This window comes from Echiichthys vipera, assembly GCF_963691815.1.
Source record: "Echiichthys vipera genome assembly, chromosome: 21".
Taxonomy (NCBI): Eukaryota; Metazoa; Chordata; class Actinopteri; order Perciformes; family Trachinidae; genus Echiichthys; species Echiichthys vipera.
Window position 1 is genome coordinate 8,787,014 of NC_139846.1, and position 26,366 is coordinate 8,813,379.

General features: G+C 37.1%; 1 protein-coding gene across 1 annotated transcript in view; it reads left to right on the forward strand.

The window, feature by feature from the left end:
• LOC310963475 (cadherin-7-like) overlaps nucleotides 1–8,379 on the forward strand; it is a gene marked incomplete at both ends in the record, with an annotated part of 97,448 nt that extends 89,069 nt beyond the window's left edge. The window contains one exon of the mRNA XM_083936327.1: nucleotides 7,865–8,379. Coding sequence (XP_083792453.1) covers nucleotides 7,865–8,379 — 515 coding nt within the window. The remainder of the gene's footprint in view (nucleotides 1–7,864) is intronic.
• Nucleotides 8,380–26,366: the final 17,987 nt, after the last annotated feature.

The following is a 26,366-nucleotide window of genomic DNA, read 5'->3' on the forward strand; positions in this document are numbered from 1 at the left end:
GATGGCAGAAAGTTTTTGTATCAGATGGTAAGCAAATGAGCATACAGAAGCAGCATCACATTAGCGATTGTACAAAAATGATTGGGTTTAGGACAGGGGGCTGAATCTCTAAGATGATGCCGGTGTGACTAAACTATATGTATAAGCACTCGTAACAAACACATTATTATGCATTCATTAGCAGTTATTATCAGTTAATCATGATTTTTGCAGCATAGTCTTATTATCACATATGTTGAGCAGCATCTTATAAGGGTGAATAAGGTCGTTATTACCTATTGACTAATGCTTCCTACAAGGACCTTAATATAAAGCATCCCTCACTCTTCTCTGACTCTCTCCCCCTCCCTGTTAAAATGTTTATACAGTTCCTTAGCAAATCAAAAGAGTGGGCTGGGCATGGATGGTTTAAATGGACACAGCATTACTTTTCAAGTGCTCTGCCTGAAGTAGCTTGCAGGCTTTGTTGCAGCAGGAATATATCCAAGCCAACAATCTTTTGCAGTTTAGATTTAAGTGGAGGTACGATGCTGCACTACTGAACACTGATTACCTCAGTATTTACAACCCATTCAGAACTTATCTTTGCTATCATGCATTCTGCTGGCAGTTGAATGTGTGAGAGAAGCTTTGCTAAAACAGAATTGCATCTTGAGGTCTTGCACATGTCAAACCCAGAGGGAGTTATCTTCCCCTCATATTTCCTTTTTGGTAAATGCATGTGCCCGAGGTCAGCTAGCTCTGAATAGCAGGCTAGATGTTTACAAGTAGAAAAGTACTGGACAGGATCAATTAACTAGAGTCTGTATGCTGGGTTTTAGTGTTTAGCTGGATCCAGTAGATGATAGAATATTTTCTGATGGTCTGATGGACTATGTGGTCACTCAAGGCTTTTACCTTGACTTTAAGATATTTAATTCAGTTTGTCTTTGAGAAATGTAAGAGAATAATTCCATTTCTGCAAAAGATGTACGGCTCTAATGGCATTACTAAAAATATTTTTGGATGAATACATTCACTTGATTGGAAACATAAGAGTCTAGTAAGTATTTATGCTTTATGTTTAAGTCTCAAGCAGGTTTTTTTTTTCCGTTGCCAATTATGATTATGTGTCATTCATGAGACAGTGCTCCCTCTGCGTTCGAGCACACTATGCTGAAAATGAAATGTAATTTTGTTGAGAGAAAGCAGTGCCTGAAGGCAGACCGAGTCATTGGTAAGATTTTAGATTTTAGATCATTTCCTCTCCTTAAAGAAACTATCATGGTACATTCCCCCAGATATGTTTTAGTGTATTTTATAAACTTAATTATAGTATTTCATGGCGGCCATATAGAGACATACTGTATGGAGTACTGCATTTCAAGGACAAGCAATGCTTCTGGTGTGTAACACCAAGATGTTCATGAAGACGCTTGTAAATGAGACTTCATTAGCATAACCTTAAAGATGATGCAGCACTGATCCGTCACCTCCTGGCTGCATTATTGCTCATAAAACCCACAGATAAAGCGATACCACATCAGGGCGTAGTCGTAGTTTAACGCTCAGGTGATCTTCATTGAAAGCTGAGGAGGATCTAAAAGGCGTATACAATAACTTGAATTAGTTCTTTGATGGGGTCAACTTTGCCTTTTTATTCCAGTCGCCTTGAAGTTTGCAAGAGAATACTTTTCTTGATGAATGAAAACTTCAAAAGGGCAACAGGGGGAAATATGTGGCGGTGCAACCCTGATTCCAGAATTGCTAATGAAAGCTGGCTTTATTCTGCACGGCATGGCCTCAAGCCACAGGCTTAGAACTAATGGCCTCCAGTTTAATATACCTCCAAGTCGCCTTGTCTCTGTGTGAGTGAGTGTGTGTCTGTGTGTGTATGTGTCCTTAGCTGTCCCCATCACTCTGTTTTGCTCAATTGGATCAGCCTCTTTCCTTCTTTTCTCTGTTTCCTCTTTGTGCATATCCCTCCCCCTCCCTTCTTCCCCTTTATTAACAGCCCTTGTGTGATATTTTATTGTGATCTTCCCTGATGTTATTCCATCAGGACCTCTTTTAATCTGTAGGTAGCAATTGAGGCTGTGATTGCGTGTGATTGTATGGTTCTGGATGAGACACGAGCCGGAATACGACTGTTGCTGTCATGCTCAGGCGCTGTCAGCCTTACATATTTGGTGGAAGAAATATTCAGATCTTTTACTGAAGTGAAATATTCAGATCTTTTACCGAAGTGAAAGTTGTGAAACCTCAGTGTGAACATAATCTGTTAAGTAAAAGTCATGCATTCAAAATCTTATGTAAATAAAAGTACAAAAGTATATGTCAAAATATAATTAAAGTACCAAGTATTCATTTTACAAAAATATATATTATATTACTGCATTATAATAAGTGACACATTTAAGGTCCCGTATTTTAAAAAATGAAAATGTCTTTTTTATTTATTTATCATAAAGCAGGTTGAGGTTCTGTATAAATACTGTGAAATATCAAAACGCTCAACTCACAGAGAAACACACACAGCCTGTATTCAGAGACTTTGTCTTTAAACGAGCCGTCAGGACTTCCTGTGTGGTTGTGATGTCACAACTATAATATATGTTGAATACAGGTGTTTTAGACAGACAATAAGAGAAAAATAATGTGTATGTATGAATCTGAAAATAAGCATAAAAAGGGACCTTTAAAGTATCACTTTAATGTTGCAGCAGGTTCAACTACTTTATATACTGCTGGGTAGCTTAACATAGAATATCATATTGTACATTATTTTTTGATTAACATGTTGGATTGTTTGCACCCGGGTATAAATTGCGTCACTGCAGCGATTTGGCCCTCAACCCCTGACCCCACACCCACCTCCTTTTAGTCGTATAAAGAGCGACAAAGTGCTCAATAATGGAAGTTAACTGTGGGTGAGTGTGTAAGCACTGGACGTGCACCCTGGAGACCCTGGAGTTTGAACCCCCCCATGACACTTATCTTTATATTATCGTATCTAATATTATTCTCTTTGGTTAGGTTTAGGCAACAAAAGTTATTGGCAAGGCAAAAAAATGGTCGCAAATAGAGTTGTTGACTTCTGACACCTGGGTGCAAATACCGTCTGCTTTTATGTTTTATATTAATAATCTGAACCTGCACAGTAACTAAAGCTGTCAGCTGTTTATTGTAAAGTACAATATTTGCCTCTATGGCCTGAACTATAATGTAGTGAAGTTAAAGTGTAAAGCAACGTAAAACGGAAATACAAGTACGTCAGAACTGTGCACACTCTTAGATCTTCCCTTCATCACACACTCCTACCTGCAGCACTGATTTTCATTAACTGTCATCAGTCTAATAACTACAATACAAACGCTGTGAGTGGAGAGCTCTTCAGAGCCCCACTTCCACACTCTTAGGATTCATCAGTTGTGTCTGAGAGCGTCAATCACAACAGTTGAAACAAAGGGTGCAGTTTCCACCTGCCTGCCTTTAGACCGCACAGAGCTGCAAGCACATTAGCTTTGGCTCGGCATACTCATAAGCTAAGTGGTCATTAATCATAGGGTGATATTTTTAGATTTTATTATAGAGCGTGTCCTTTATTCCTTGCCGTAATATTCCTGAACTATCTGGATACAACTATGTTTGTTTTTCAAAGATGTAATTTAAAAACCTTTTCTAATGTTTCAGTCATTTTTGGATGATGCATCCAAACTACTGAGACGATCATCATGTTGTTAAGATCCAGCGCTTTTTCCCCCGGTATAGGTCAGATATGGCTCAATCCTCCAGAGGGCCAATTAGGACATTACGTAGCACTCCAAATCTCCAGACAGTTATTTCTGTCTGAGTATTGTTTATCAGAGTCATTCTATAAATCTTCATGTCCATTCATCTGTCACTTATTTTACTGTCTGTCTCCTGTGTTAGCCCCTTTGTCTGTGTCTCTATTTATGTGTCTGTTTTCAGACGGCAGACAATTTATTTTTCAAGATGTTTAAGCACCACTATGCACTTTGCAACCTGCTGCATTGTGTGTTTAAACTGTGTAATTATCCACTATAATACTGGTTGACATGCTAAAAATAAAAGAGGAAAAGGAGAGCACCCTTTTTTTTAACTGAACAAGTCAATTAAGAGTAGATTTGTCTTCATAATGAAAGCCTGGCAGAGGCTAAAAAAGACCTCTTTTAAGGGATTTGGGAGAGGGAAAAAATGCTAACAGCTTGCAGAAAGATACACAGAAAAAAATAAAAACAAAAAAAAAAGACAACGAAGAAGCACAGGTGCATAATCCGGACTGATTCACAGTGTGACAGATAACATCAGCAACAACAAACAAATCATAAAAGCCGTTTGAATCATGCAGCAAACATACAGCGGCACTGATAAAGAAGCCAATAATATGGAGGATTTGTGTTTGCGGATTCTAAATTGTTTCTGTGCCCTTCATCAAGTTGTGGTGCAGAATGAATTTTGTTGCAATGTCATTTGTGCTGGAGAGTGATATCTGTCATGTTGACGAGGACGCATGAGACCTCCTCATGTGTCTAGACACCTTTATTTTTGTACCAGCTCTCTTCTGTGCTTCTTATTCTCCGTTCTCTCAGTTCTCTCAGCAGACGTAAAATGATTGCCAGTCGCAACTATTTTCACAATTATTGAATTGTTTAGGTCATTTATTGAGGATTTATTGTGAATATCTTTGATATTTTGGTCTGTTGGTCGGACAAAACAAGCAATTTGAAGATATCCTTGACTCAATGTGATGGTAAATTGTTTGTATTTACTTGACTAAAAAATGCATCCAATAATTGAGAAAATAGTGTGCAATTTAAGTCAAAAATGAAAATGAATTATACGCCTACTATGGTTTATGAACTGAAGTTCAACTACTGTAATGCTGTATAACCTATGCATACCAACCCTACTTGTTGTACAAAAGCAAGTTGAGTGGTTTGAGTCCTCCAAAATAGACAACCTGAGGGCAGATAACTACCATATTGTGTGTTAATACTCTGCATTGTGTGTAAATAAAAATCTTCTGTACAAGTTGGGCATGTAAAATACCCCATGATGTTTTTTTATATACGATTCTGAACACCTGGATAATTATTTGCACATTTAATTAAGCTTTTAATCAGAACAGTTACAGGAGGCTCTGTGATCTGTCCAGTGACACGAGAGCAAATAATATGTATTGATAGTTTTTTTAAGATTCTTTTTTTGGCAGTTTTTCAAGCCTTTTTATTGCAGAAGACAGATATGAAATGTCTCTGCCTTGAGGACCTTCAGCCTCTTTACATTGGGCGAATGCTCTAACCACTGAGCCACCAGCTGCCCCATGTATTAACAGTTTTATCCAGAATATCAGCGATTTAGCTGAATTTTAATTCACTTGATTATTATTTGATATCCTATTCAAACTCAGCAACCACTGGATGATTTAAGCCCCTTAAAACAAAACAAAAACCCTACTTAAATACTGTTCATTAAGAGGTTAGATGGGCTATATACAAAGTCAAATTTGAGAGGATTGTACTTTTTTTTCTCTTCATGCTACTTTATACTTCTACTCTACATTTCAGAGGGAAATAAGGAGCTTGTTATTTCACTACAATGATTTGACAGCTTAAGTTTCTTATTATTTTATATAAAGATTACAATTGTTGCGTACAAAACATACAGGAGGAGCTTATAAATTGGGATATGAAATATTGTAAATTTAAGGACAACCTATTATAAGTAATAAGTGGAGGGGGGGCACCTCAACTGTAACACTAAATGCTGCTTTTACATTAATGCATGAGTAATAATAGTTGTATAATATATCATCATATACCAGTCACAGGGCCATTTTTTTCTGTATTGGGTGCTTTTACCTTAAAAACCGTAAGTACATTTACTTGATTATACTGACATACTTTAACTTAAGTAGCAGTTTCAATGCATAGTATTTTATAAACCATATAATGTAACCAAAACTGTTGATAACATAACATTACCCAAGGATAACACTACTACAAGCATGCTCTTCCTAACAAATTCATACATAAACAAAACCTTTAATTTCTGTAGCTGTTTGAAACCTCGCTTAGGAATTACACGGCAACACAGAGACAGGCAATGAGTCAATAATCAGTCCAGTTTCACCAGAATCACACAGCACCTAGAGAAAAATAATACTCTAATGAGAAAGTGCATTCAATGATGCATGCTGGTAAGGAAAGGGCAGCACTGAAAACTCACCTTGTTCAGTATCGATTGTGCTGGGTAGATCATTTAAACAATTCAATTATAGCAAAAAGCCTTTGTAACACTGAATTGATCTCCTTTGCTTCTGTTTTTCATTTAGCGGACATCTTTGGTAAATGTGTTATGAAGAGTTGTGTCTTAGTTGTGTGTTTGCTCAACTGTCTGGGCTGGAAATAATTTCTTACAGGACCCTTAGTACCTGTCACAGACTCAATATTTGTATGCCCGGCCTTCCACCTGCTCATCCCTGTAGGACGTGACTCGATGTTGGCCAGCATCCAGTCTGTGACGCATCGTGGCTGCCTTCAAGGCATTAAACCCTAAAGAGCTTTGCTGGAAAGCACTGAGAATATTCTATTTCAATGTGCCACTTTGTAATTCACTTTGTAGAAGCCCCACTGAATCGGAAAGAATTTAGAATGACTCGAGTCCCTGAAATTAAAGGAAACAATCTTCCACAGAAATGCTTGGTGTTCTGTCTTAAAGTGCTAAAATAAGTGTCACAGATATTAGTGGGTATTAGACTGGAGGGGCCGTGCCAGGTATTTCTCAAAAAACTGGTGTACGGTACCAGCAGTCACCAAATAGCTTACAGAGAGCTTCCCATTCATCTCCTGCAGTCTTTCCATGTGACACTTTCCTCCCTTCCATCTCTTCCATTTGCTCCCTTATTAGAGGGTGTGAAGTGGTGTTTGAATTCGGTTCCTGGGCCTCTTTCTCAGCTGCCTGCAGTTGCTGGAGAAGGAAAAGAAATATGGGCCCACCGAACGATATTTCACTGGCACCGGCTTGACATTGATGGATAGAGGATCATTAGACATTTGCCAGTTTGCTTGGGCGTAGAGTTATTTTCAGCAATAATGTATGGGAGAGGGAACAGCGGCTGGAGGAGGGCTTCTGGTAAGATCTCAGAGGGACACAGATTCCAGTTTGGTGGAGATTAGTACATGTCTTGAAGGAAAATGTAGGTGGTGGAAACCACAGAGGGGCACGATATATTATATTGCAGTTATAGTTTTGTAAATTCTAATTGGATTGCAGTGGTGTTTCAACCTTTATATTCCCAGAGCCCTGCCAGATGAACTCAAAAACCCATCACTGACGTTGTTCATATGTGTTCATTTGATTTGATTTTAAACAGGATGTTATTAAGCACTCATATAAAAGAGGATATTATGAGCCTATAATAATATTTTTGTATATTTTATTTGTCAATGTTTGAGTGGTGTATCAATACTGTTTGGAGAGAGTGAGCTGAATGTTACTTTTATTTAAATGTTTAATTTAGCTACTTTCAATCATTTTCTCAATTACTTTGAGTTTGCTGTTTACTTTTAGCTTCTTTGCAACCATTTATCAATTACTTTGCCTCTATCTACTCTACATGTAAGTAATTACATATATACAGTATATATATGGAGGATTGCAGAGTATTCTCAACTAAGTGAATAATATACAGTACTATGCATTTACAGGTATGTATATATATATATATATATATATATATATATATATATATATATATATATATATAAAAGTCACATATCCCTGCATCTTTTTGCTGACTGGTACAGAAAATATGCAACTTGTCAGTCAAAATTGACATCTCTTCTCCCTTTCCGTGCAGTGATGGTTCTGCTAATTGTGACAATGCGTCGGAGGAGGAAAGAGCCTCTGATTCTCGAGGAGGAGAGAGACATCAGAGAGAACATCGTCCGCTACGACGACGAGGGCGGGGGAGAGGAGGACACGGAGGCTTTCGATATGGTTACCCTTCGCAACCTCAATGTCATCAGAGACCCCAATGTTAGGCGAGACGTCACACCAGATACTCCCACCTTCTTTCACTACCCTTCAACTACTCGCCAATCTTATAAATCCCTGCCGGACAACGTGGTGTTTCGAGAGTTTATTTGGGAGCGACTTAAGGATGCTGATGTGGATCCGTCAGCTCCACCGTATGACTCTCTGCAGACATATGCTTTTGAAGGCAGCGGCTCGGTTGCAGAGTCACTAAGCTCTTTGGAGTCACTAAGTACAGACTCAGATCAGAACTATGACTATCTCAGCAACTGGGGACCCCGCTTTAAAAAGCTGGCTGACCTGTACGGCAATAGCGACGGCGCCAATGTCTTCTCATAGCCTATAAATGTCTCTCTTAACATTTCTCGGACTTCAAAAATTAAAAAAAGAGTAATTTATTGTCAGAGATAATGATTTTGTCTGCCTTAGTGCAACAGAGGAAAAGATTCAAAGACAACACGAGAGAGATTGAAAGAAAAACACTTTGACTTCAAAGGTTTTGGGTTTGTTTACCTCCTTGTGTGGATTTTTCAAAAGAGTGCCATGGTGAGTTTTGACACAGACTTCAAAAGTGGCTTGACTGAAGAGGAGACCTTGTGTGCAAAAGACATTAAAGGTTTCAGATTTTGGGCTCCAGTCCAGACATTGACTGCAGAATGCATACATGTTGTTGGAGCATTTTTATGGGAATGCACCTGTCCTTTCATTCCAGCGATGGGCAGGGACCCAGCACTTTTGCTTTGATGCATTCCTTTGCTATCTTTGTGCTAAAAAAAAACATTTCTCATGAAATGCTGTGTCCCTGAAGGCTAATCAGCAGTCACTTGGCTGCTCATGGGAAGTTTGACAACAATTTTCGGTGGGTTTTATTTTCTCTCTTCTTTTGGTTGGGGATCAGGGTAATGAGAAGCTGTTTTTCATAAACATTTTTCACATTATTCATGGACTCATAACGTTCAACACCTTTGAAAAAGTGCAGCTGCACTCATGCCGTATAAACATGAAGTTGACATGCTAAGGAAGTGATGTGAAGACATAAGTTGTGCAAATAGCAAAAAGACTGACAGTCAGTTTGACGTCTCCATTGATTGAAACAGGAAAGTATAATTTATCTTATTCTCCTAACAATACATTTTGCAGATGTTGCAATGTAGTGTTTGTCTGAGTCTGTTTTCTCTTCCGCCTTTATATTGGTAAGTCCAATGTTTGATTTCTGAGCTATAAAATGTCAGGATTCAGTTGTTATGCTTTTGTACAAGGAGGGGGGCCCTGGTCTGCTACATGACAAAGCTTTGTTGAAGGAGCAGTCCATATTGTGCTTGATAGCGAGATTCACGTAACCTAGACTCTAGAAAAAAATTATTTGTTTCTGAAGTGACAGTCTTTACTAGGATGAAGTTTGTGAGTAAATTAATTTTGCTTCTGTAGTTTGCAGAGTCCAGCATATATTGTCATTCAGAAATGATTCAGTAATGTCCATGGTTTGTTTGTTAATTGGTGGTGAAAGGACACACTGTATGATAATTTGTTTTTCCATTAAACAAATTATGTTACAGTTGGGTGTCAACATGTACAACCAATATGTATTATTATTTATTTTGAAAAGGCAGAATTGTGCAAATGATGTTTATATCCTTTTTGCTGAAAATAAAATTGACATTCGGTTCCTTAAAAGACTGTGGGATTTATTTCAGACCAGTAGTAAACATTTTTTTTTTCTCAATATATTTTTTTGGCCTTTTTTTGGTTTTATTACAGTAAAATAATACAGAATTGAAGATTGTAACTCGACATGTAAAAGTTTATATTGCTACATTTCGAGGTAGCTCGCAGTGTTTCCCGTAGGTTGACTGCTTTGGGGCGGCCGATCTGTGGTCTATGTAAAAGCTTCAGGTGATTATGATATATGCGCTCTGTCGTAGAAAATGCAGTATTTCCAAAAAAGTAAAAAGAAAAGTCATGGTATAGCATGTTGTCATAGTTTTATATATATGAAAAAAAACATAGCATAGTATGTCGAAAAAATGTCATCAAATATTATGTTGAAAGGTAATAAAAAAGTCATAGTTTAGTATGTTGAAAAGTGATAAAAAAAGTCATAGTTTAGTATGTTGAAAGTAATAAAAAAGGCATTGTATAGTATGTTGAAAAGTAATAAAAAGTCATAGTTTAGTATGTTAAAAAGTAATAAAAAGTCATAGTTTAGTATGTTGAAAAGTAATAAAAAAGTCATAGTTTAGTATGTTGAAAAGTAATAAAAAGTCAAAGTTTAGTATGTTAAAAAGTAATAAAAAGTCATAGTTTAGTATGTTGAAAGTAATAAAAAAGGCATTGTATAGAATGTTGTAAAGTAATAAAAAAGTCATAGTTTAGTATGTTGAAAAGTAATAAAAAGTCATAGTTTAGTATGTTAAAAAGTAATAAAAAGTCATAGTTTAGTATGTTGAAAAGTAATAAAAAAGTCATAGTTTAGTATGTTGAAAAGTAATAAAAAGTCAAAGTTTAGTATGTTAAAAAGTAATAAAAAGTCATAGTTTAGTATGTTGAAAAGTAATAAAAAGTCATAGTTTAGTATGTTAAAAAGTAAATAAAAGTCATAGTTCAGTATGTTGAAAAGTAATAATAAGTCATAGTTTAGTATGTTGAAAAGTAATAAAAAGTCATAGTTTAGTATATTGAAAAGTAATAAAAAGTCATAGTTTAGTATGTTAAAAAGTAATAAAAAGTCATAGTTTAGTATATTGAAAAGTAATAAAAAGTCATAGTTTAGTATGTTAAAAAGTAATAAAAAGTCATAGTTTAGTATGTTGAAAAGTGATAAAAATAGTCATAGTTTAGTATGTTGAAAGTAATAAAAAAGGCATTGTATAGTATGTTGAAAAGTAATAAAAAGTCATAGTTTAGTATGTTAAAAAGTAATAAAAAGTCATAGTTTAGTATGTTGAAAAGTAATAAAAAAGTCATAGTTTAGTATGTTGAAAAGTAATAAAAAGTCAAAGTTTAGTATGTTAAAAAGTAATAAAAAAGTCATAGTTTAGTATGTTGAAAGTAATAAAAAAGGCATTGTATAGTATGTTGAAAAGTAATAAAAAAGTCATAGTTTAGTATGTTGAAAAGTAATAAAAAGTCATAGTTTAGTATGTTGAAAAGTAATAAAAAGTCATAGTTTAGTATGTTAAAAAGTAAATAAAAGTCATAGTTCAGTATGTTGAAAAGTAATAATAAGTCATAGTTTAGTATGTTGAAAAGTAATAAAAAGTCATAGTTTAGTGTGTTGAAAAGTAAAAAAGTCATAGTTTAGTATGTTAAAAAGTAAATAAAAGTCATAGTTCAGTATGTTGAAAAGTAATAAAAAGTCATAGTTTAGTATGTTGAAAAGTAAATAAAAGTCATAGTTCAGTATGTTGAAAAGTAATAATAAGTCATAGTTTAGTATGTTGAAAAGTAATAAAAAGTCATAGTTTAGTGTGTTGAAAAGTAAAAAAGTCATAGTTTAGTATGTTAAAAAGTAAATAAAAGTCATAGTTCAGTATGTTGAAAAGTAATAAAAAGTCATAGTTTAGTATGTTGAAAAGTAAATAAAAGTCATAGTTTAGTATGTTAAAAAGTAAATAAAAGTCATAGTTCAGTATGTTGAAAAGTAATAAAAAGTCATAGTTTAGTATGTTGAAAAGTAATAAAAAGTCATAGTTTAGTATGTTGAAAAGTAATAAAAAGTCATAGTTTAGTATGTTGAAAAGTAATAAAAAGTCATAGTTTAGTATGTTGAAAAGTAATAAAAAGTCATAGTTTAGTATGTTGAAAAGTAATAATAAGTCATACTTTAGTATGTTGAAAAGTAATAAAAAGTCATAGTTTAGTATGTTGAAAGGTAATAATAAGTCATAGTTTAGTATGTTGAAAAGTAATAAAAAGTCATAGTTTAGTATGTTGAAAAGTAATAAAAAGTCATAGTTTAGTATATTGAAAAGTAAATAAAAAGTCATGCTATAGTGTGTTGAAAAGTAATACAAAAGTCATAGTATAGTATCTTGAAAAGTAATAAAAAAGTCATGGTATAGTGTGTTGAAAAATCTACAAAAAAGTTTTGGTTTAGAGTGTTGGAATAAAGTCATAGTATAATAAATTGAAAAAAGTAATTTTATTATATATCTCAAAAAGTCATAGAATGGTAGGTCAAAAAAGTTATGATAAAAAGTCATAGAAAAGTATTTTGAAAGTAATAAAAAATAGCCATATAGTATGTTGAAAAGTAAAAAAGTCATAGTATATTATGTCCAAAACGTTATAAAAAAAAGTCAGTGTAGTAGTTGAAAGAAATAAAAAAGGTCATAGTAAAGTGTGTTGAAAGTAATAAAACATGTGTTAAAAAATGTATAGTATAGTTCATTAAAAATAATCATAGTATTATGAAAAGTCATAATATAGTTTGTCAAAAAATGTCAGAATTATATGTTTTAATGAAGCCATTGTACTTTATTTTGGGTCATAATATAGGATGTGGAAAAAGCCTAATAGGTTGACATACATGTATAGTGTATGTCGAAAAAGTCCTAGAATGGTATGTGAAAAAAGTCTCAGTATAGTATGTCGAAAAAGTTACAATATAGTGTTATAAAAAGTCAGAGGCTCTCCCTTATAGGGACACCAACACACTTACCTAATGAAAAATGTAATTAATAATGTCATATCAATATTTTATTATTATTAACTGCTCCTGCAAGAGAGACCGGCCTGAACAATCACAACTACGTGAGATACCTGTGCAGTGTTGACATACTAATATTAATGCCTTCACATTAAGAAACAATATTTCTCCGTTCCTCACATCGAGAAAAAAATAAAAGGATATTCATCATGACCCACTACTGCCTTAGCCCCTATCCTGTAGCCTTGGTCAGCAGAGGATTGATGATGGCTATCTTCATCATTAGGAGATCCTGATCTCTTAATTCTAAGCTTTTTTGTTTCGTGAATGCGATGCGATTCTGTAATAAAGTCCTTATAAAATACAAAATGCATGCAGTTTTATATTTTAAAAAACAAATCATAGTATAGTTTGTCGAAAAATATTGTACCGTAGGTCATAAAAAAATCATAGTATCGTGTGTCGTAAAATCATTGTGGAATGTGAAAAAAGCCACAGTATAATGTTGATAAATAAGTTGCAGTAAGGCATATTGGAAAAATGATTGAAAAAAAGTCATTGTATACTGCAGTAGGCCTATGTCATAATAAAGTCATGAGAAAGAACATTATGTCATGAAACAAAATCCTGATTACAGTAGGCTGGATTTAACTTTACTGTCACAGAGTACAGGTACTGAAAAAAACAATATGCTGTTCCGCATCAAACCTGCAGCGCAAAAAGCAGTTAAATGCAGAGCTATGTGCAGAGTATGTACATAATAAAATATGGAATATATAAAATGTGAAACAAACAGAAAGGGCTATGAATACGCTAGGTAAATGCAGTATGCGCCGTATGGACAGTATTAAAAGTCTGTATAAATACCCTGAGGTGTACATTATGAACATAGTAAGTGGTGTATATAGTGCAGAGTGTGATTACTCATAATGCTAACAGTATGCAGAGAGGAGGAAGCTGCTCCTGAGCCTGCTGGTCCTGGAATGGAAGATCATGTAGCGCCCTCAGTTAAAATGCAGCCACAAAATATTGAAATCACAATCAAATCACTTTTAAATCAAGGCCATTACTGTTTTTAAACATGCAAAATCCAACTCAGTTGATGACCCACAACAGAGAGTAGAGTAAACTTCAAAAGTAGTCGACTCGGTTGTCACTGCATCTCGACAGCAGAGAGGTTCATGAGCACAACTGACAGCATAATTCACAGTGATGCAAGAGATTGCAATGAACTTGTTATGCATCTTTGCTTGGTAAATATGCCGTTTCCTTACAGGTATTGACACAGTTTCCAAAGCTTTGAACCTGGCAAAAAAAACACACATCTGAGATTTTTTAAGTGTGAGTCAGGAGTAAACAAGGTCAGTGTGCCTGTGTGTGTGTGTGTGTGTGTGTGTGTGTGTGTGTGTGTGTGTGTGTGTGTGTGTGTGTGTGTGCTCATTATGATGCCGTTCACACAAAGCTACAGGATGAGATGTGGAGAGTTCATTGTTACATATTCACAGGTTACCAACATGATAGCCTCTTGCATGGTAAATTCAAAACCACACTTTTAAAATATTAACACAATTTGTAATCATTGGATGATGCGATCGTTGCGATCGTTGCTTGCTAACACTCTCCAAGAGTGTCAAATGTACAAAAACACCATGACACCTGACAGAAAAGGTAGGCTTATATATATATATGTTAGATGTTATTTGTGAAGTACAGTATGTAAAAGAAAGAAAAAACAAATACAACTCTCCTCAGTTTCATGGAGCAGGAAGTAGTAGTAATAATACCAATGCAGATGCTGTGATATGATAGCAAGATACAGCTGCTACATCACATATGGAGTTCATGACATTTCTTTTGTCTAAGCAGATAGACCTGAACACAGACATCTGAAGTCATTTCCAGCAAAGATAGCAGCTGCGCCAAAGATGCTGATTTTGATTGACCATCTGTCAATCAAAATCAGGAGAGAGTGTCTTAAATGGCTGCTGCCTGGGGGTACTTATGAGCAATCAGGGACCCTCTGCTATCAGGGGCTCAATCTGGACCACAGCTGATTACTCGTGTTGGCCCTGGCGCCTCGGCTCTGGAGGCCATAGAAAGCGACAGACACTTCACTCAATTCTTATCATAACCATGCATCATCAACAAATTGCCCTGACAAAGAGGTGCCCATTTTCAGAGACTCTCTGGGAGATGAGGAACAGACTTTTCCTCAGATTGTCTGCTGGAACATCGCTAATAGAGTTTGACCTCTTGGCTGCCTGTTAAAGAAATGGTTTTCTTCATTCGTCTTTTGGCTCCACTTGCAGTACAAGTGTCTTAGATTGTTTGTAATGCAATGGCTCTCTTGTGTTTACAGTAAATCACAGCAATATATCGCATGTGATAAACAGCATGATTTCTTTAATCGTGTTTCTTTAAGAAAGAGACGATTAACAGGACGTGTGATGTTTGTGCCAGAAAATAAGGCATTAACTTAACAACCATGAACACAAGCATTTTTATGTGTAGGCAGTTAATCATGAGAGGAATTGGTTATAAATACAGTATTAAAGAGAAAAAATTGCTATAGGTTCGTCATCATAGGGTTTAACTCAAGTATAAAATGCCCTCCTCTCTAGCACGGAGGTGGAGGAATGAGTTGAAATAGAAGCTTAACTCTAAGCCAACTGGGGACTAAGTCCTCACACATTTATGCATGCTGGTGAATATTTAGTTCTGCGATTACCCAGCATGAAACGAAACTCCAAAGAAAGTCTTGTCTCAGTTTTCTTGCTCTCACGCAGAACAAAAATTAAAATAAATAATGTTTTGTCCGTCTGTCGGGGGCAGCCTGTTGGTGGCGGAGAAATGGGGCCCCTGCACAGGCATCAGCTGGACGACTCCTCACTGATCCTTTGAAAAAGAGAAAAAATGGGAAAGGAAGATCAAAGGCCGATGCAGCACCATGTTTTATTCTCTGTCTCTCAGCGGCGCTCACAGTTTGCCTGCCTTAAGCAAGAGAAATGTCAGACCTGAGGTTTGTGTACTCTATAGTTCCACACAAATTAGACTGGTCCCAGACCTGGGCAATATAAATAATTCTCTTGAGTTGTATGTGCATGAGTAGGAGTGCAACAGATTGTTCCCGAAGCGCCTGGGGAATGCAAGGAAAAGTAGGTCAAAGTGGCAAGATTGGGGTAATAGGGTGTAAAAGAAGAGAAAATTAGGATAATAACTGGAAAATAGCTCCAAATGGATCCATCAATGATACATCAATGTCCAACGCAATTGGCCACAGTGATAAAGTAGGTAGTGGAGGAAAATTTGCTAGTGGAAAATATGAAATGTGATTGTCAGGATGAGCAATTCCTATCAGCTTTAAAAAGGTTCATTTGTTTTTGTCTCAGAAAGGTCAAAAACAACAATATTATTGTGAGAAATGTCAAAATTGGCTCATGTTGGAGGGAAGGTTTTTGACTTCATGCACATTTATCTGCACATATAATGGCTTTATATACTTTAGGCACAGAGTTGTTTAAAGAAAGCCTATTTTTTATATATGTGTTACAATGTCATGTTTTTATATTAAACTTGATCAATGCTAATGAGGTAAACATTATGTAAAAATAATCACAGTGAGGAAAAAAAAACCTCAAACCTCAGATTTCCAACTGTTTTTCCTACTCTCGACTCTCGATAGCTTACATCATCTCGTGTCGGATTTCTTTATATGGTCATCTGCAGTGTAGCTACATGCCAACATCCGGGAAAGTTGTAATCTTGGTTACTGTTGCTGTTACCTTTCCACAATTCCAGATCACATTCTGGCTGGAACATGTCTGGTTGGGTCATTTTTGTTTGAGAACCTTTAGTGGTGATTTTTTCACGGTAGAAAGTGCCACTATACCAGGCGCCAAAATGTCAGGGGACTTGACTAATAAAGTGTGCTGAAAAAAACAAAAAAGGGCTAAAAATTACTATAAAGAGACAATAAATTACTGCAGGGATTCAAAACAACCACGAAGAGATGCTTAATGACTAAGAATGGACACATTCTTAGTCATTAAGACTAAGAATGTAGATGTTTTGGGATGACATCTACACCCAAAATGATTAAAAATAGATGTAAAACGACCACAAAGACGAAACAAAACGAACAAACATAAAATGTCTAAAAATACCACCATAAAAAGATGCAAAATTATAAAAAATAGATGTAAAACATTTACAAAGACATGCAAAACAACATCAAATGATAATAATAATAATAATAATAATAATAATAATAATAATAATAATAATAATAATAATAATAATAATAATACCATAGTAAGACTCTTTGAATTTCGGTGTATTCTTCCTACGTAGACAGAGCAGGGGGCCCATTGTCTCATAGTCTGCCCCTGCCACTATACTCTGTTACAATCATGTCTTAAAGGGACAGGCGCTAAGACAGAGTTTCAGAGGTGAATACAGGAGCAGCAGCCATGGGCAGGATCAGACAAACATGAAAGCATTAAAGCCTGTAAACATGTTTAAGTAAAAAAAAACACAGAATATATGAACCTGAAAATGAGCATAATAGGTCCTACTTAAGTCATGAATAATACTATGTCCAGTCTAGTTTTTGGTGCAAGCATTATTATATTCCAGATTGTTTCTGATCCTAGTTCTTCTAACTCTGTGACTTTTTTACATTTTGAGCTTTGAAATCTCAGCCTGGGAAAATCCCTATTACATCATCCAATTCCTTTGACTTGGATAGCTGAAAGAAAATCTTTTGGAGCAATGTCTCATACAAAATACAATAAGAGTGAGTGGGCAGTCCACTCTGTAAAAAAAAAAAAAAACACCCTAGTTTTTGTTCATTTCGGGTCATGTTTCCCCTAATTCTCATTTAAACATGTGACCGCAGATATAAACATGCCTGCAGCGTCAGTACAATGATGAATTAAAGTAATTAGAAAATGATGCACTGGAGTCCTCTCCAGCGATGATTGGCAAAAACATGTCAGGGCAACATCAGCATTAATGAGCCATAATCGACATAGGCCTAATTAGCAGCACTTTTTACATTTACGTAGGTTTATCATCATTAGCCAAGCCTGGCTTGATATAGCACAGTATATGTGGGTGGCACACATGTTTGTTCATCATGTAGACATGGAAAATAGTTACATGCTACAATAGCCTCAGTGGTGGTGTGTGTGTGTGTGTGTGTGTGTGTGTGTGTGTGTGTGTGTGTGTGTGTGTGTGTGTGTGTGTGTGTGTGTGTGTGTGTGTGTGTGTGTGGTGTGTGTGTGTGTGGGCCTACATCTGCCATCAGAAGGGGCTTCAGGGCTAATTAAATCTCAAAAGACTCTAGAAAGTGTGAACGTAAACATGCATATTTAAACAAACAGCAATATTTACTGCAGGTATTTTTTCGTATTTATTAGTCATCTTCAGCTGAATTATAAAGTCAGATCAGGATGACTAATAAATCATCTATCAATGGGACTATTACAACCTGTCAACAAAGGTTTAACACCACTTATGCACGTTTTAGTGCCACCATTGTGTTTAAATCGGAGTGAGACGTCCTAGAGCTGCAAAAAAACAAAAGTCTGACTCCACTGTGGGAGATTCCCCTCTCTGCTGATCTCAGGGTGTTTGTCTTGACATAATTAATGAAAATGGTCTTCGATCATGTCTCCTGTCGTCCACTAATTTACAGATTTTTACATGAAGCAGCTAAGCAAACAGTCGACACCCTGCTTAATAATTCATTGGCTGTTTTGCCTTTCTATTGTCATTTCAAGGTTCGAGCATGCTGGGTTTATTTATAATAAACGAATGGCACAATGAGAGGATGGAATTATCCTGGTTGTATTTAATTGAGTTTGACCAGGTCCCTGCTCAGTGTTGGTCTAATCCCCCCCAAACACTGTAGTCTCTTTCCCAGGGAGACAGGGGAGGCCGATAAACTTTGAAGCTTGCGTTGAGAACCTGCTCGCTGCACCCTCTGCATTATTCATAATGCAGGGACTAGAGCATCTTCAAATGGCCTGTCATTTCCTTTTACCCTCCATCACAATGGCCATATGCTGCACACACTAGAGGAGGGGATAGAGGGAAAGCAATCTCCATCTAAGCCTAGCCAAACAGGTACACATCCATCCTAACAGAAACATTCACAGGTAAAGCCACACAAGGGGGTAAAACTTGGAAACCTGGGAATTTAAAAATCCGCTGAGGCATGTTTCAATCTTGTGCCATTCAAAACTAACCTCCTCCCACCGCTTTCACCCCACACAGCCACTGCAGCTGCAGCTAAAGTAAGCATAATGATATCCCGTATCCCTGCCAAGCCAGAGTGGTGGAAAAGTTATAAACAAAAGGGAACAATCTAAAGTTTTCAAAGAGAGTTTTGTGACATTTTTTGGAAAGGTAAGATATGCACCAGCATAATTGTTCTCATAGGAGAATGAAAGATGCAAATCCCTCACAATGAGTTGCAGTTAATTCCTTGAGTTTCTTTTTTTTCTAGAGCTCAACAAAGTGCGGAGGCGTCACCATTGTTTGAGTATAAGTTTCATGGTCTCCAGTTCCTCAATTCTTTCCTCGGATCCATGACATTTTGTCAGCCACCCCGGAGTCCTTTCAGCCAGTGTTCCGCACATTATTTGTATTTACAGAGTTTGTTTGCGTGACAAAACCACACAAGGCATGTCCCTCAGAGGTAATTGCGATTGTCGTCATTTGGCCTCCCTATTGTCTGCCATTCAACATTAACATATCATTAGCTCTTTCTGGGACCGTTCACTCAGAAAATTAGAGGTCTCCGTAGACCCCCGGCTCCATCAATATGGCACACCCAGTTGACACCTTCTCTTTGTCGCTCTCCGGAGACAGAAGCAGAATGAAAAGAGGCGTGGGAGTAAGAATGGTATTTCAGGTGATTATATTCATCTCTTAAACTTTGTATTTGTGGCTGCAGTTGATGAAATATAACAAAGAAGATAACTGAGATTTTTTTTTCCTGACCTTGACCTTGAAGTCAAAAGATGGCGCAGACATATTGCATATACTGTTCCCAAGGGCTGACATGGTTTCTCCTAAAATAACATCAGCCTTAAAGTGATTCACTTAAATGCTATTGTAAAAACCTCCTGTCCTCGTTGAATGGTGGAGACAAACTGTGCTTGCTTTGATACCTAATGACAAAACATCTGGTAGATTGTTCCATGCGCTGTGATGGAATTGCTGTAGCTCCAGCATTTAGTCTTAGTAAATACCTTGTTTTGACACCTATAATGGCAGGAAGTATAACTTGTTTTTGTTGCTGTCTCACACATTAAGTAGGTAGCTGCTGTAAAGTAAAGACATTCTTTTCCAAGGTAATTAGAGGTTAATATTGAAACACAAATAAGCAACGCCACAAATAACTCTTATACTTTAATAGCAGAATCAGTGGCTCAGGATCTTAATGTGCCTGCAAGGTCGATGCGATTTGAACATTTATTTGAGGAGTGTTCAAAGTTGAAGATGTAGTGAAAGTAGTACACCAATCATATAACCTGAAATACATTCTAGTTATATGATGTACATACTATTTTATCGATATATATCTCACAACACTTTTGAGAAGTATGGGGACAAATCAATCCGTGAATCTTAAACAATATTAAAAAAATGCTCCTATAATTTGAATTTACGTCATTTAGGTTCCCATTTACCACATGTACTGTACACTGATTTATTATCATGACATTATCTGGAGACATCTATAGATAGAACAGCTGTTCATGGATTTAATCAACAGACAGGACTGTGGCTAATCCAGCAAGTCAAACACAAATCAAATAACATTAATGCAAACATGATATAAAAAAGTGTATTAATAATAAACTAGTTGTGCTCACATTGCCCACAACAACAACAACTAAATGCACAGAAAATATTAGAGGGTTAGATGCCTCAGCGTAAATAATATGGTTGCAGTTTATGTCCTCATATCACCTTTCCTTGGTAAAAAGATGAATCACTTACATTTGAAAGTTGCAGGCTCAGTGGTACTGCTATTATCTTGTATTTCTATAATCATAAACCAGATACCAAACTTGATCAGAGAGAAAAGTTTGAACTGCTCAGGGCTTCTTGTATCAATCAAATACAGAAAATATCCTCAAGGTTGCAACATAGCTGGCAGCTAAATAAAGCTATCTGGCCAGGGGGAAGAGGTGGGGTTCCTGATGGGCGTATCAACACCTGCGAGACAGCGAGTAAACATTTCCCGTGGACAGCCATTAGAGAGTCACTGTTTGGTAGTAAAGGCTGTCTTATCCCTGCTGGTATGTGTTTCAATTCAGCAGACAGAAGGAAGCTGATCCAATTCCCTGCATCCTGCAGGACAGAGATCTGCATTTCCTTCTCACTTTGATGAAGCAGCAACCGAGCTGTCCGCCTCCATTAACAGCCCCTCTGATTTTACACTGTGCTCTGACAACTGTGTCTCTGTGTGTGTGTGTGTGTGTGTGTGTGTGTGTGTGTGTGTGTGTGTGTGTGTGTGTGTGTGTGTGTGTGTGTGTGTGTGTGTGTGTGTGTGTGTGTGTGTGTGTGTGTGTGTGTGTGTGTGTGTGTGTGTGTGTGTGTGTGTCTGGGGGTGCATTTAATAAATATGTTTGAGAGCCTGTGATGTATGTCTTGGGATGTGTATGATTATACTGCTTTATAGCAGGGAGGTGGAGGTATCATGACCGGGACAGTCTAGGATTATTTTTAGAAAATCTGGGCAGCCTGAACTCTATTGGGAGACACAAATAATATAGAAATGTGCTGGTAAAGCTTTAGATAATGGCTAGTAACTCTTTCAAATTGACATTTTTTTGTACAAGTGCAATTTGGATCTGGATCGATATATCGGAAAATTGATACATAACATCTTTAAGATTAAGACACTTGTAGTTGTTTTTTCATTAAAAACAGTAGTTTGCATTTGTTTATATGTCTGGAAGTGCTCAGTAATAAAAGTGTCAAATTAGATTTGAGTTGCCTAGCAGTTCAATAGCAGCAGGGCGTTTATTAAAACACAAGACGGCGGTATTTCTAATGTCATGTCATATTTTTTTACACAGAGACAAGGACAGTGAAGTGTTAACCAGTTCTAGTGGTTTTTTTTCACAGTGGTATTTTCCAGGTCACATCCTTCTAACACTATCAGTATGAACATGGCTGGTGGCTCAAATACTCCGACTTTGGGGTCCTCTAAATGCCATGCAGGCTTGTCACAGCTACACAGAACAATAATCCACACAGCTTGAAGGGCAAGACAAAAAAAACAGTGCATATTTTTGTTCCACCTCCACGATGACGTGTGTACACAGGATGGTTAACTACGATAAATTGGCCAGAAATTGGCCAATGACTTCAGACGTGCTTGTAATGTGGCTTAAATTGCATGCCCTTTCAGACGGAGGGACAAACCTTCTCAATGTCAGCACTCTCTCCCACATGTTGAGTGCTTAGTTTGCCATGCAGTACAAGATCTCCGGACCTGTTTAGTATTCACCCACTTGAGTTTCCTAAAGGTTACCAAACCTAATTAGACATTTATGCAGGATCTTCAAAGGTCCCTCCGTTATTAATGATGTGCTACTTCTGAGGACTGCATCGATGGCTTTTTTTCTGACTCAACGTGCACACTCCTCACAATATGGACATGCACAATGGACCCACGCAGACGTCAAAAAACAAAGAAGAGACCGGTGGATGGCCAGTTGTGATTATTTAAATTGCTTGCATATAGAGCACTACAATAACGTGCACACACGCACACTTTACACATTATTTCACTATGCTACAGTTGATTACATGGTCTGGCTGTCCTACTTGGGCCAACTTAACCAGGCCTAATATAGACCTCAGAATAAATGAGTACCAAAATAAAACTGCTAAAAAAACACCATAAATATTTAAAATTTCGAGCCAGTCAAACATGGTCATGCATTACTGCCAAGACTGTAAATAAATTTTGTTCAAAACCTCAAAATAACAGTCAGCAAATAATTTTTTAAGGGCACACTCACACTGTCCATCCTCACCTTGCCCAAGCACGTTTCACAGCTAAAGTTTAGTTCGATGGATCAGTGTGAGTACAACTGTACCGCGCCTAGCTGCGGCACGCCGGCCGGCCACGGTCCGTTTGGGAGAGGTGGGCATTTGTAAAGCACGTTTGCACATGTACGAGCACGAGCACAAGGCCTACGGCGGTTCTGACGTCATTTTATGTGCGCCTGTTCGGACATAGAAAAAAACAAAAAGACGGACCACACAGTAAAAAATGGAGTGTCAATATTTCAGAGTCAACCTATTTTAACCTAGATAGAGTATTTACAACTATATGGAGAGTAAACCCACTCTAAGAGTAGAGTTAAAAGTCAGTGTAAAATCCCGCAGACGTGCAGTGTAACTTTAACTCCACAGAGTGACAAATCCGCGCCAGTCTTGACGTGTTGAACACTCTGGAGCACATTGACGGTTAACCTGGAGCAGGTCAGGTCTGGAGTCGTGCCTGGGTCGGGTGAGTAACATTATGAACGCTTAATAATTGTTTTCCCTCTCAACACGGTTTTATCGGTTCATAAATGTTGATTGAGGACGTGTTGCCCATTCCTCTGTTGAATGGCTGTCAGTAGCTACATGTCCCATACAACTATCAACTTGCTAGCAGTTCAGAAGTTTGACATTTCTCGTCAATTAAGCTGAACCATTAACTGCGTATCTTTTTCCTCAATGCTGGCACACACAAAGACATGCTGCCTGTCTCATGGTAACGTTTTATGTTATTGTTTACTAGTGCGCTAATCGTTAAGCTAACCGCGAATTAGCTTGAAGCTACTTCTAAGCTTCAAGCTAATTCGCGGTTAGCTTAACGGTCAGTTGGTCGGTTTGCCGCCAAAGTTGCGCTTGTCAGTTAGCCTACTGTACTGTTGCTATCTCTCACTAAGGAATAAAGTGGTAAAGTTGTGCTTGTCCGTGTCGGGTTCCATTCACCCTGTCTGGGTTTATTTCTCCATAACGACCGGCTCACTGTTTGAAATTAATAATCTGAGACACAATGAGACACAATGTCGATCAAAATAGGAGTTAACATTTTAGAAATTGGTAATTTAGCATACATCGGCATAGTTTAAGTCCAGTCTCCTTTCCTCTGTGCTCCAGAATGCAACATTCATTCAATAGATATGTGTAATAAATATTTTTGATTTGTTTATTAACTCAACTATGGCCACTTTGCCTTGTTCACAGTAATGAAGCAGATGTAAGTGTAAAGCATGGACTGTGATAAGTAGGCTCAGGTTATGGAACAATGTAAGCACGTTAATGGGTAACTCTTTGTTCAACTGCTTTTTTGTTTTTACCTTTGTTTATTTTCATAGAATATGCTGCTCCGTGTGTCATTTGGTGGGGAGCAGAAGTATGTTAGGCTGTCTGACCTAACATTGGATGCCTTCATGAAAGAAGGTTAGTGAGTACATCAGGATAACACAATATTACAACCTTTTACTTATTTAATACACCTAATTCACCATAAAACATTCCTCTGAGTTGATAACTGTTTCTGCTGTGCCTTTAAATGCATGGTAATAATACTGACTTAAGTTTCAACTCGATAGCATTTTGTGAAGACATGAGGCTCACCCCACTTAGTTATGATTTTGATTCTCATCAAAAGGAAATGGTCTTGCTACTGTAACATAATTTTCCCTTTCCTTCTTTTACTTCAGTGTGCCAAAAATTTAACATACCAGAATGTAGGCAGCCAAATATGAAGGTATTTGACCAATCTGACACAGAAGTTGACGGAGAGGTCTTTGAAGAATTAGTGAAGGAGTCACCTGGAACCTTCCGAGTCATGTTGAGCAATGAAGAACTTTGTAATCACTGACCATTCACAAATGTGTTCATATTAAACTTAAAGGTTGGGATGGGAGTAATAACATTTCTATTTTTTTTTTGTTTTGTGCATATTCTTTAATGCACAGATGCTTCTCTGTCATCATCATCATCATGCTCAGCAGCATCTGAAGATACAATTATTCTGAACTTCACAATGTGTGACCCTCCTGAAGAAGCAGCCGCTGCAGAAGGAAGTCAACCTAAAAGGCCATGCCACATAAACTTAGAGGCAAAAGAGGTGGGTAGTGGACATTGTTAAATTTAATCTGGATTTTGTTTGATTTGATGGGTGGTGTTTTTCTGTTATAATTTCTCCATTGTACGTATGGTTTAAACATTTCTGACTGTATATTTTGTTTCCATTTAAGTTGATTGAAAAAATCCTCACAACAAAGCCTGGGGGCGAACACATCATGCAAGAGTATGCAAAAACCAAATCCCTGCAAGATGCCACCAGAAGACAGATGATAAACATACTTGCTGCTGAGATGACACAAACACATGGGTAAGATTCATACATGTAGGCTCTAAAGAGACATTGTTAATATTGGATTGTTTTTAATTGTGTCTAATTGAGTGATTGTCATCATTGAATTCATACATTAGGACATCCCCCCCTAAAAATGTCAGGGTGATGTACGCACAGGGGATAGTTGCTCTGTTTCCATATCTGGCAGACCCATATTCACAACATGGATATGTAAGTAAAAGAGTTCTTACAACACACTTCATTGCCATTAGAAATGTAGATAGTATAGTCAGTCTGCATGTGTTTAATTACACAGGAACATTACTACGATCCAGAGAGTGGTTCTGGATACCTTGCATGGCGGTTGAAGACCATTCAAAGAAAAGTTGCAGAGGAAAGAGGTGCCTCTACTAGCAGATCTCCCAAGAGTATGTGTACTTATCAGTTACATATGATGTTGATGAATTGTGTAGGCAGGAGTCAATAAAATTGTGTTTTGTCTCAAGGTGGTGGGCCAGGCCGTGGTCAACCCAGACCCTTCACTGCTGACAAAGTGTTATCGGATGAGGAAGTGGAAGCAGCTATTGCTGTTTTGAAACACTCTGCTGATGAAGACACTGTCCGTGAGAAGATGAAAGCTACCTTCATTTATCGTCATTCAATGGTCAACGATGAAAAGAGAGCAGCAGATGTCTTCTCAGTCTTCCCACGGTTTCTCGATACACCAGGACTGGAAATCCACATCTACATCTTCATTAGATGAATCAATGAAATATCCCATACAGCATGTGTTATGGGTACCAGTTGCAGATTCCTGTTAACAGTTGTATCTGTGTCTGTGAACTGAGAAAATGTCTTACTAATGGCAGGACATGGCTACTTCAGTCGAGTTCTCACACACATTATCTATGACATGACACAACATAATTTAAGTCCACAAATGTGGGCGCACACAGTGGGCATCATACATGCAGTGTCTCTCATCTCTCCTTTCTTTGCACTTTGTTTTTGTATTACAGATAGAACAAGATTTCAGGCTGCTGTTTGATGAACTGACGGCAAACAAATTTTTGGAAAAGTGGCCCACCAGTCTCAAAGCAAAAGTAATCACAGAGTGCCACGGACTTGTACCGAGCACAGAGCTCCTATATTTGATGAGGAATGCTGAGTCAACTGTTGTGGTTGAGAATGGTAAGACAGGGACTGTTTGTAATTCTGCCAGTTCAACGCACATGTAGCATAAATATTTCATATTTTATATATCTTATACATTGTCTTTTTATTTTA